The sequence below is a fragment of the Python bivittatus genome, unplaced genomic scaffold (genome assembly GCF_059951505.1).
Source record: "Python bivittatus isolate LINGU-HERP-01145 unplaced genomic scaffold, Pbiv_v1 ctg000480_np1212, whole genome shotgun sequence".
NCBI lineage: Eukaryota > Metazoa > Chordata > Lepidosauria > Squamata > Pythonidae > Python > Python bivittatus.
The window spans coordinates 58,621,485-58,634,537 of record NW_028277075.1 but is presented as its reverse complement, the minus strand read 5'-3'; the positions used below and the strand labels follow the sequence as shown (position 1 = coordinate 58,634,537).

The 13,053-nt window shown below is 39.1% G+C and overlaps 1 protein-coding gene across 7 annotated transcripts in view; it reads left to right on the top strand.

Moving 5' to 3' along the window:
• The first annotated feature begins 933 nt into the window (after positions 1-933).
• Positions 934-13,053, top strand: part of ABCC8 (ATP binding cassette subfamily C member 8) — a 78,742-nt gene continuing 66,622 nt past the window's right edge. Inside the window, exons 1-4 of one of the 7 annotated variants that reach the window (XM_088146015.1) lie at positions 1,607-1,739; positions 2,960-3,113; positions 3,757-3,898; positions 5,947-6,068. In XM_088146015.1, coding sequence (XP_088002141.1) covers positions 3,026-3,113; positions 3,757-3,898; positions 5,947-6,068 — 352 coding nt within the window. In that variant the 5' untranslated portion in view covers positions 1,607-1,739; positions 2,960-3,025. Of the gene's footprint in view, positions 1,740-2,959; positions 3,114-3,756; positions 3,899-5,946; positions 6,069-13,053 lie in introns of all 7 variants that reach the window. The other 6 variants (XR_015797094.1, XR_015797093.1, XM_088146017.1 and 3 more) reach the window with 6 other exon arrangements.

The window sequence follows — 13,053 nt, the reverse complement described above, 5'->3', positions numbered from 1 at the left end:
CTGCATTGGGTCCATTTTGCTTCCGGGTCCAATTCAAGGTGTTGGTTATCACCTTTAAAGCCCTACATGGCATGGTACCAGGCTACTTGAGGGACCGTCTCATCCCCATTACATCAACCCGTTCCACCCAGTCAGGCAGAAAGGTATGTTACAGACCCCATCTATGAAAGAATGTTGACTGCCAGAGCCCCCGCCCAATGGGACACTCTTCCCTTGGAGGTGAGGTGGGCCCCCACTCTCCTGGAAAGGGCTGAAGACCTGGCTTTGCCAGCTCGCATGGGGTGAGAGGTGATATAACCAACCCTAGGGGTGGCTGGCACCTTGAAGATGCTCCCACAGATTAACAACTGTCACTTACCATCAATTACCTTGATGGTAATTAATTGAACAGTGGTTTATTGTATTTCAATCAGTATTTTAACCAGCATTTATTTTTGTTTTTACTGTAAACTGCCCAGAGTCACTCATTGAGTGAGATGGGTGGTGACTAAATTTGAAACATAAATAAATTAAAAAAACCCAAACAACATTCAATAGATCAAATACATATAGCTGTGTCCTTCCAGCCACTTATCTGATTTAATTATGAAATCCCATTTTGAAAAAAAAAACATTTTTGTAAAAAACTATTGTTTTGGATAAAAATACACAGGGTAAGAGGTTTTTATTAGTAATTTTACTAGTACATGTAGGATGACATGCCTTTTGAACATCTCCACCCTCTTTCTCAAGAAAAGCAATTCTCCCAAGGAAACGAATAAGTAATGAATAAATATGATGGCACTGGAATTTTATTCTGCTGCCAATTGTAGTGCCTCAGCTGAGGCAGTGGACATGCACGTGAGTGAGTGGGTGGGTGGGTGTAGCTGGGCTCCGCTGTCATCGGGCCAAATTCCGCTGAAATTAACGCTTCACTACACTGCGTGCTTCCATTCCTGTTTTACTATGTATGCTGCTTTTTCTCTCTGCAAAGCGAGATGTTCTCCCCAGGCAATCAGGGCCAAGTGTCAAGAGGGCCTGTCTGCATTAGAACTGTTTACAAAGGGGACGCGGGCTTTCCCATGCACGGACGCTTGACCCCAAGAAAGAGGAGAGGCCGTTTTTTGGCCGGCGTGAGGAAGCGGCGCCTTTAAGTACCGGGATGCGCCTTCTCTTTCCCCCAGCTGCTCCCGGAGCTGCGGCGAGGCGAAAGCAGCGGGTCTATTGTTGGAGAAAGCGCACGCGCGCGCCGCTTTTGCCATTTGGAGCCCTCGCCTCCGCCCGCCGCCTGGCTCGGCGCGACTAGCGCATCTCCTCTTTCTTCCGCTCACCTGCCGGCGCCGAAAGGCAGGTCCGCGCGCATCCTGTGGCAAGCCCTCCAGCGCGCGCGCGCGCGTGCTCCCGAGGAAGCGCATTTGGCCGCCTTTTGATGGCTTTCCCCACGCTCACCGCCTTATTGCCGCGCAAGCGGGCCGGGCTGGCCACCGCATCCCTCAGGTGAAGGCGCGCGGAGAGGCCGCCAAGGCAGGAAAGCCGGAGTCCTTCAGCCGCGCCGTGTGCCTGTCCGGTCCGGCCTCGCCTTTAAACCGCCGGCGCCGCTGACTGTCCCACCATGCCGTTGGCTTTCTGTGGCAGCGAGAACAACTCGGCTGCCTACAAGGTGACCGACGGGGTGCTCAACAACGGCTGTTTCGTGGACGCCCTGAACGTGGTCCCCCACGTTTTCCTGCTTTTCATCACATTCCCCATTCTCTTCATAGGTGAGTGCAGCATGCGGGGGAGGGAAGGAGCGCAGAGCGGGCAAATGCTTTCTACTTCTTAGCGCCTGTCCTTCCCCCAGTTTGCAGCGCTCACATCCCCGTTTCCCAGCAGATTCCCAGTCCTCCTTCCTTGCTCTCCCGCGGACCGTCCTCCCTAATGGGCTGCACTTCTGGGTCGCCTTCCTTGGCGTCGCCCACCTTCAGTGGGGCGCAGGAAGCAGGAGAACCGGCTGCGTATTCGCAGACCTCCAGGGAACGGGCGAATTGAAGTAAGCGAACTCCTGTTGGCTGAACGAAGCTGACCTGCTTTCTTCTTTCGCCGGCCCTCTGCTTCACCCAGGCAATTCTCCTTTGGCAGCCGCCAATGGCGTGGATAGGGTGTAGGTGCCGTCGAGTTTACTTCGCTGGGTCTCCAAAAGGTTTAGTGAAATCAAACTTTTTCTTTTGCACATATAGCTGAATTGTCAGGTATCGTAACAAATGGGATGTATGACGCACAATATGAAATGAAATGGAGCAATGAGGTTATGGTGACTTTTAAAGGAGAGAGTCCGAAATATATAAGCAGAGGAAAATAACAGAAAATAATCTCACTGTAAATAGATGTTTCTTGAAGATATTCTTCAATGTGTGGGAGATGATAGGGACCTTCCAGATGATTTCTTTTACCTTCAGCCCCTTTATGTTTTCCTACCTTTTCTAATTGTGTCTGTGTTTGGGTGGGGGAAGTCTATGGATAGTGTACAGTGGTTTTAATTAGTAACAGTAGGAGTTTTCTATCTGAGAACAGAGAGATTTTCTTTAGCATTTTAAATCACTTATACAGCTACCCAAAGTTATAGATAGATAGATAGATAGATAGATAGATAGATAGATAGATAGATAGATAGATAGATAGATAGAATTGTTTAATAAATACAATAACATTAATAAAATTATGCATTTTCACAGTTAGTTTAACAATCATTTACACTGCCAGTGTGCAACAAAATAATCCAGGGAAGTCCTTGAACTGTTAGGACTTTTAATAGAATACTTTGAATTAGATTCCTAACCTAATGAATCCATATTGGCTGACAAGTTATTTTGACAAGATGTATTTCTAGGCCTCTTTTTCAAGACAAAAAAAAGTAGAATTTGTATATGAGAAATATACATGTGAAGCATAAAAACACCAATGCTAACTTTCTTTGATGTTAATTATGTTTTTCCCCCCTTAGTGGTTCACTGGTCATTCATAGCATCTCATTGTTTTCTTGTTTGTGGAGAGAGCGTTCTCTGTAATCATGGATGTTTGCTTGTTTATTATTTTAATCTACCCAACAACAAGAGTTTTCTGGATGGATTACAAAGCAATTAACAGTTTCAAAACGGGTTTGTATATAAAGAAAAGGCATTATTCACACTGATTCTGAACCCAGTCTTCCTGAACTTACTTGTGGAGAAAATAGTATAGCCATTTCCCACATTTCCTTCACAGAGTTTCTAACCATCCCCCTCACTTTTATCTTCACAGTTACTCTGTAAGGAATGAATGTGGCTTGTCTGTGTGTATTTCCCAAGGAAGTCCACAGTCTAACACTATACTCACTATTGTTGCTGTTTTATTCATGGCTATTATGAACCTGAAAATGTTTTCCTTATTCTCTTCAGTGAAACTAAATCCAAATGGTTAGGTTCTCAATCTATAGGATGAATTACCTTGAAATGTTCTATGATTGTTTTGAATTCCTAGCCTAACTACAGTAGATCTTTGATTCCATCTGTGTGTCATGCTATGCTCTTAATACAATTAGGTGGGGGTTTTTTTCCTACTAATGCAGTATCAGTTCCAAAGCTGGTCTTTAATAAAGTATGTCTCACTATGTTTTTTACAATCTCTCTTAATTTATTGTGTAAGGAATCTGAAAAGATTAATATGTTTTTTCCCAGTTTAGGATAGTAAGGACAGGAAACCAGAATTGCTGTTTACACAAAAATGTTAAGGTAATGGTGATGATTTGCTTTTTATATTTAGGATGGGGAAGTCAAAGTTCCAAAGTTCATATCCATCACAGCACTTGGCTTCATTTTCCTGGCCATAATTTACGGTGGATTTTGACTTTTATCCTTTTGTTTGTGCTGGTATGTGAAATAGCTGAGGGGATCGTGTCAGATGGGTAAGTATACACAATGTATATACTTTTATTCTAACATACTGTAGCTTGCTGGACCATTCTGCTTGTTAGGAACTGAATCTTAAGTTCATGGTGATTAGCTTGTGACATATATTAAAAAAAAAATTAATGGATATTGCATATATGCATGCACATACTCAATTGTTTTTAGTTAGCCAGATGATTTTATTCTGTTTGTCACTTTGTTGTAAATAGCTTCTCTATTCTCTATGGTTCCTATACCTATAAAGATTCATAATATCCAAGGAGAGAGAAAAGAAATGCACTGTCCTCAAAATGTATGAAGCTGAATCCAATCTATTTAAAAAGGGGATTTGATACAAGATTTTTTTTTTCTTAATACCTGTAAGAGGACTTAGGAATTCTGAGACCTTCAACCTACAGTGCTGTTCACTTTAAAATATATGATGAGACCACACTGCTAAAAAAGCAAAGGTTACCAACATTTTTCATTGCAATGTTGAAGAAACAGACACTTGCTACTCTAGGAGTATTTAACAGTTACTTGTTATTTTATTTTGTAAAATTCGTTAATTTGAAAAGGTGCTACCAGACTCTTTCTGATTTTGAGCTATCAGAGACTAACATGGCTCCTTTCTGGCAATTATTATTCATTGATTTGTGTCATTAATAATTCTTCCATCCACATGGGTGGGGGGAGATGTATTTTAACTAATAATTTTTTCCATTGGCAGTGTTTCATACCATATAGCACACGATGCTGAAGGGATTCCACCTGCAGTGTTATCTAGCCAGTTTGGTCTGACTTGTACAAACTGATTTGTATTGATTTTCTAAGCTATACTTCATCTTTTTGTCATTCTGCACTAAAACTGAATAAAACACCTTCTTTTTAACTATTGTTGTAAAACATATAATTAAAGATGGAAGGTATGCAAGCCAATTGGAAGATTGTTGGCAGCAGCAGAAAGGTTTAGGAAGATTAAGGGTTACATCTAAACCACTTATTACCTAATTTTCCCCAATACCTAAGAACAATTTTGGAAAGCAGGAGCTGTAGGAAGAAGGGGGAAAGTCCCATTATATAAATATTAACTCCATTCCTCTCACAGAATGAAAGTTCAGTTAAGACTGAAGCCAAGATCTACAGTAATCCCAGTCCTTGGCTTGCCTTTAAGGAATATTAATATGCACATACACCTCAGGAGTGAAATGTGATTTTTTTTATGGTTCAACTATCTGTCAGCATTGAAAGCCCAAGCACTGTCTCCTTGTAACATTCTACTTGGCTATAAAAGCTTAGGATTTGTACAGCATGTGAGAAGATCACATTCAAAAAGTGGGTAAGTCCAATGCCGAATCTGGAATGGTGTTCAAGAGTTAGAAAGAGTGTGTTGAATTTCTTAAGCTTATTTTGCTCCCAAAACTCAGAAATACAAAATTGAGTGAGTAAATAAACAAGCTACATTTAGGTCCCACTCTTTCGGAGGTCTGAGGTTCACAAAAGAGATGTTGATGGGCTGCTTGTGGTCTCTAAACTTAAAAAAAAAAAACCCGCTTCTTTACTAATATAGTTTTCTTTGAAGTGAGCTCAATTCGTGATAAATTAATACCATGGCCATGTTATTTTCTTGGTAATAGTATGGAAATAGTCATTTCATTCATCCACAATTTTTGAAATGTTGATATTCCTTGGCAATCTTCCATTCAAGTACTAACTTGGTAGCCCTGATTAGCTTCCAAGCCCAGATAAGGTCACCCAGATGCTCTCAATTGTTGTATGTATTTGGTATTCATCAGAACAATACAAATACATGCACATTAATTCCCCTTTTTCCTGCATCCTTACTCTGAATTATGAAGATGCTATATAAAATTATTCACTGGATTTATATTGATCCAGTGATTTATCTTAGATGATATAACTCTGAAGTGCTTCCTTATGTATACATACGAAAATCCTCCATTTGGAAAGAGTTGGAGATATGTGCATTCTTTTATGCATGTGTATTAATATTTCTTTTTGAAAAAATAAATCTAGTTATTAATACATGTTTCATTTTACTTAGGGTTTCAGAATCTCGTCACTTGCACCTATACATGCCACCAGGAATGGCATTTTTGGCAGCCATCACATCAATTGTTTACTATCACAACATTGAAACATCCAATTTTCCAAAATTATTAATAGGTATGTATTAGCTGTAAGGAATGTGGGTGGCCAGCTTGGGAACATAATGCTTGATTAGATAAGCCTTTGATCTTCATATGTTCTTATGAAATTGTCTGTATTATGGACAAAAATATACAGGATTTTAGTTATTCCAAAACAGTTTTGGAGGAAATATGATACTGCAATATAGTAATTTCATATTGCAAGAATTTAGAATAGTTTCCTAGTTTTCTGAGAAATGTTGTTTGACTCCCTAGTTTAGTTGAAAGTAAGAGACTACTTCTCCAAGACACCATTCCCAAGCATGTCTAATATTTCCCATAATTTTCTTGTAACATAGTTATGATGTAGAAGCATGAATCATCTATTAAGTTTATGCACCTGCATTTTATGTTAATAGTGCTGTATGCCATTTATTTATTTATTTATTTATGGGGTTTTGTTGTCACTTCAGTGAATGAATTCTAGGCAATGTACAAAATATTAATTTATAACAAAACAATAGTTTATATCTTTTCACTGTTACATAAGGCATTCCTTTCAACAATGAGCACATAGTTATCAAAATTTCATGTTATTTGTTGTATCTTGGAATAAGAAGAGATGATGGAGATTTCATTAACCAGAAATGTCTCAGGAAACCTGCTAACAATGTTGTAGAATGAACCTGTCAATGAAGTTCCTCAGATTCTCTCAAAGTCCCTGTTATTTGTTTTAGGGCTTGTTTTACATAATATTATATCCTTGTTTGATTTTGATACTTTTATCTTCTCAAAATGAGATTTTTGAGTCACTATATTAAATAGGTTTTTGCAATAATGTTGATATATTAAATCTAGCTATATACTTAGTTGAAGATTTTGGTTTTACTGCAGCCCAAATATGCAATGTAAAAGGTGTCTTTCCATTTGGATAAATAACCTGCTGTTCATTTATTGTAATGAAAATAATAAAAAGAGATAGACAATACCCTTCTATTAATTCACAATCCAATGGTGATGAATAACTCACATTTCTTAATATGGAATGCATCAGACAAAAACAACTGAAAATAAAATGAATTATAGGAAGATGCATTTGTATATATCTATGGTGTATCTACTTTCAGAAAACTGTACAATTCTGTTCTCCTATCTCAAAAAGGATATAGAACTAGAAAAAGTGGAAAGGGTAACTAAATAATCAAGAAGCAGGGCATATTTACTGCAAGTAAAAGTTAATATGTTAGATTTTGAACTCTGAAGGGAAAATTATGACTAAGAAGGGATATGATTAACATTTGTAAATGCACACACATACACACACCATATATTGAAAAAGTAAACAAAAAGGATTGCTGTTGGCTTGATAGATTCAGGCCAGAAAAAATGTCCTGCATCTTTAATTTAGATATACCTAGCGGAACATCAATGTTAGCAATGGATTAATTTAATGGAATCCACAAGATGTACCACTAGGTAGCTCTAAAAAGCTTTCAAAAGTGCTTGACAGATTCAAAAATGGGATTGATCTCTCAAAGTCTGTCTCAACTCTCGCACTGACTTTTCAATTCCTCTAGTCTTACTTCCACTTCCTACAGTCTACTATTCTTTGGAAAGAATTGCATTTAAATATGGCACTATTATGATAAATATGCATGGAATAAGATTATTTTGGATTCAGTCATAACAGTCTGGCCCAGTCTACTAAATTTTATCAATAATGAATATATGGTGGAACAGACTGAGAATTTATTTATTTATTTCCTATTTCAATTCCTATGATTCTGGGTAGCTTACAAAGATTAAAACCAACAATTTAATAAATAAAAATGACAAAAAAGTAGCTAAGGTTGGGGAGGGACACAACGATTAAATAACAACCTCAATCTCAATGGTTAGCTTACGTAACATTCTGGCCCAGTGCCTGTAGAAAGAGACAAATCTTTAAGGCTTTCTTAAAGAATAGCAGGGTCAGGGCCATAAGGACTTCAGGAGCAATGCTGTTCCATAGGACAGGTGCAGCAACAGAGAAGGCATGCCTCCTGGATCCTGTAGGTTGACATTGTTTCAGAATCCAGAACATGCCAGCCTTGCTGGATCTTACCAGCTGGGCAGAAACAATTGAGGATAGGGGTTCCACAACTATCCATGCCGTACGCCATGTAGGGCCTTATAGGAGACAACCATATCTTTGAATTACAACTGGAACCCCACTGATAACTAGTGCAAGTCCATAGCAGAGTGTAACACATTCTTACCAAGGCATGCTCATAACTACTTATGTTGCCAGGTAGCTTCTGAGTCCCCTTTTCAAGGGTAACCCCATGTAGAGTGCAGTGTAGTAATCCATGTGCAAGATGACTAAGGTGTGAGTGACTGTGAGAAAGGCCTCTCCTCACAGAAAGGAAGGGGCATAATTGGCACAGCAAATGAATCTGTACAAAGGCTTTCCTGGCCACAGCTGCCAGCTCCTCACACTGTGAGGAGAGCTGTGAGTTCAGGAAAAAAAAAATCCAGATTACACATCAGTTCCATCTGTGGAAATGCAATCTCTTCTAGAGTTAAAGTTGGGATGTCCCCAGAACAGAATGATCCACGAATGCATAGCCACTTGGTCTTGCCAGTTGGAGTTGAGCGTCACCCTGTTTCTGCCCATCCAGCTGGAGTTCAACTCCAAGTGGCTCCAAGTGACAGGTGCCTTGAATAGTTCTCAAGGAACTATTTAATTCTCACAGTGTCCTTGTAGATTGGGACATCTAGTAGGTCAAGATCTAATTATCTACTTGATTGGTAGTTCTCACAGTGTCCTTATAGATGTTCTTAGTCAGCAATCAGCAGATACAATAAGTGTGTCCATCTTCTAAGCATGCTGGAACATTATGGATGATCATAGGTAGGGCCAGTTAGATCTCCACATACTTTTAACCATGAAATTTAATGAAGTAGTTAAGGATTTGGACTGTCCACCCTCAGCCCAACCTACCTCAAAACATTGTGGAGATAAAATGAATGAAAAACCATATGCTACTGGAAAAAAAATGCTGCTGCAGCTACTACTACTACTACTTATAATAATAATAAACCCCAAGTGAGGCACCATCTTGACATGGTTGTGGGGCTAGCATGCTCTGAGGAGGATGACAGCTATGCCAGTGGTTCAACCATACTGGACAGGTCTCACCAGAGGAGCCAGACAAAGAGTATCTCTCTCTATGGTGGGATATGGGATTTACAGAAGCCCATAATATGGTAAAAGTGTATCCATAAACCACATAGACATATAAACTGGTATTGTGTACATAGCCCTCTACCTGGTCTTGGTAATGCACGTATAGACTAGTAGGTCAAGATCTAATTATCTACTTGATTGGTAATAAGAAATTATAAATCAATCTCAGACTGAAGATAACCCTGCAAAATCTGCAGTCTGCTAGTCTGATATTGCTGAGAAAGAGAAAACAGTGTTTTCAGTCTATATTATATAGCTTTTTCTGTGGAGTACCAAGCTCCTCTCCTGAAATATGACATATGTATTTACACAGATATAGAACACTAGTGTTTAAGAGTGTATAATACTTTTTCACTAAAGTATTGTCCAGACTTGGAGAAATTAAAATGTTATTTTTATGACATGTTTGACTAGGGAATAAGCAATCTGCTAAGAAGGAAATGGTGAGAAGCACTGCAAGCACAATGCTGCAATTAAACAAATCCGGACATACTCATCAGTGCTTGAATGACAGCTGACTTGGGAAACTTAGCATGACATTTGGAGAAAGGCTGGACTGAAATTTAATTATTTATTATGTTTGCATATATGGCAACAGCATATAAATATTTTATGCTAGTTTACAGTAGTTGAACCAAGCCAAACCATGGTTGAATATGGATTAAGCAGAATAAAATAAAACGTATTAATGTGCATTGTAATTACTATGGTTTAATTAAACAACATTTTCCAGGCTTTTAACATACAATGGAAGTTCTGATATTCAAAACAGCACATTTGAAGATCCCAGAATAATTTTCAGGTTCATTCTCAGAAGAGCTCTCCCTGTCCTACGTCTGTCCTAAGGAGTTATTTATAATATTCAGCAAAGACTGTTAAGGAAAGATTGTACTAAGTACAACATCACCTATTTATTCTCGGTTTAATAGATATGGCATATATATGGAAGTATCAAGGATGGAATTATGTTAAGGCTGTACACGTTTCATTAGTATTTTAAAATAAGGGATACACTTACTGCATTAAAACTTTTCTTTTATTGTATGTGATCTGTATGATATGGTAGTCTTTTAATTTCTCCAAGTCTGGACAATACTTTAGTGAAAAAGTATTGTACACTCTTAAACAGTAGTATTCTATATCTGTATGCATACACGTACAGAAAAGAGCTACAAATGGCAATATCCTCATTCCATAATATTGTAAAGAGTAAGTTGACTGTCTGCTGCCTCTTTATGCCTTTTCCTAAAGGAATAGATCATAAATATTACATTTATTTAGGAAATGATTGGCAATTATTATTGTTTGTTTTGCATAACTCCTGAATTCAATTAAGGGAACTGTTTTCCTCTATCCAAAATGTGTGGAGAAGAAAACAAAATCATTCTGAGAATTGTCCTGTCTCTTTTTTTCCTCTCTTTTTAGCCATATGTTTTAACTGAAGCAAGCAATAGCAAGTGAACTCAGTTCATTATTGTGCATTCATTTCCATTAGGCTGCAAGCCAAAATTTAGGACTGAGAAAGCTTTAACTATGATAGATGATCTAACCTAGAGACTGGGAAAGAAAGTGTGACCTTTCTAGTATTATTTCTCTGAAATTTTAGCTATTGTCAGGTTTTCTTAAACCACCTAAAAGATTCAGATGAGTGAGACCTTTTTCCCGCACATATTACCTTTTTTTTTTTTTTGCAATAGTGCTCTTATATTGCTATTAATACCTTTATTTTGCTTTTATTAAATGAGTTTAGTTTATTTTGCATTAGCGCTCAAAATATTTGAAATACAAAGGTGGAATCCAGTGAAGAGTGTGTTTTTTATGACAGTCCTGCAGTTTGCTATGCAACTGATTTTGTGTTTATGAAAGTATAACCGCATTCAGGCACATATGGTGAAGTTTGCATCATGACCCACATCATTTGCTTCCTTGCTTTCCTGCAGAGGTCTTGGTGAAAGCAAGGTAGTCCTCACAACAACCATTTGTTCAGCGACCATTCAAAGTTATGCATCCAATAGTTGCATCCAATCCCTGAAGTTACGGCCATTGCAGCACCCTTGTGATCATGTGATCAAAATTCAGGCACTTGGCAGCCCACCCACACTTACAACCACAGGGGCACTTCAGTTCCTCCCACCCACCTATCTCTCCCCCATCTCTGCCCTTTTGGCTGCCCTGCATTCTACTGCCTCTTCCAGCTTTGCCACCCCCAGCTGACCTTTGCCGTCTTCTTTCTCCCACTGCTGACGAGGTGTGCCTGGTCTGGCACTTTGCAAGGCGACTGCTGGCCACACCAGGCCTTCTTCCAGAGGCCATGTGCAGCCTTGTCCAAATCGCATGCAGCCTTCTTGGGAGGCTTTGAAGCCTTCCAAAGCTTTGTGAGAAGGCCACATGCAATTTGGACAAGGCTAGGTGCAATTTAGACGAGGGCGGCAGTGCCAGGCCAGGCGTGCCTCATCAGCAGTGGGAGGAAGAAGACAGTGACAGTCAGCTGGGGGCAGCATGGTAAGCAAAGCCCAGGGTGTCAGGGCCAGCGGAGTGCAGGGTGGCCAAAAGGGCAGAGATAGCGGGGAGATAGGCAGGTGAGGAGAGTTGAAGAGGAGGCAGTCCCTTACCTTACTGTGGCTGGGGGCTGGGCAGGACCAAGCCAGGAATGGCTTGGGTTGGGATGGGTCCTCACCAAACAACTGGTGGGATTCAGTTAATGATGGTAATGGGAACTGCCAGGATTGCTGCCACTAAGTGATGTGGTCACGTGATGTCGCACTTTATGACCACATTGTTTAGCGATGGAAATTCCAGTCCCAATTACTATCATTAATCAAGGACTACCTGTAGATTTTCCAAGGCTGATGTATGCAATGAACACTAAATGAAAAATGACTCTATTGTTCACAGATGGTGTTAGAGTAATAGAAGTAAAGTTATTTATTGATAGTAAAATTCTAACAATTGTGTAAGACTAAATTTAAATTAATTATTGCAGCTGCTCAACCAATAAAGAGCTGTCTTGCTCTAGAGACTCAATAAAAAATGAGTAGGAACATTTTTGTAAGGACTGAAGAAGAAATTTAATAATGAAAGCTAGAATAGGTGTCCATGAAATATGGTAAATTAAAGCAACTTTCTTTTGTTTGCCTCCGAATAAATGAGCCAATTTTCAAAGAGCTACCTAATTAGGTCAAAGAACTTTAGAACTTTTTAAGGCTTTTTAAAAAAATCACAGTAGTTAAATAGAGTCATCCCTTTCCCATGATAGACATAAGGTCTATCAAGGACATAAGTTAACAAAAGTCATTAAAATAGTTTGAGGCTATTTGTTTTTATTTGTTTTAAATGCTATCAGCCCATGTATCTGAATCTGAAATTCTCAAAGGACATTATGGTATATTTAATGTTTGACAGGAAGAGTTACTAAGGAGTGGGGGGGGGAGTATACAAATTCAGATGTTAACTGATTTCTGAATCTCTGAGCTACTAGCCTGCTTCAGAAGAAATTATTGCTAGAACCATCAGGGGCAGCTTCCTTATCTTAGGTGAATGCCATTTCGTTTGATTCTTAGTGGACGACTCAAACTTCCTGAGCAGCAAGCCTCCCCAGATGAGTCCCACATGTTTCAAAAACATGAAACCTTTTAGGACAAAAGTCTTTTGATCTCCAATAAGCGTTGCACGATCATATCAAAATTACTAGAGGATTAGTTATTATTGCTTGCTGCAGCAACAGAATAAACAAAAAGAGGCACACGTTGTAAAATGTAAACTTTGCCAAGTTTCATGGCACTTTAAAAGCTGC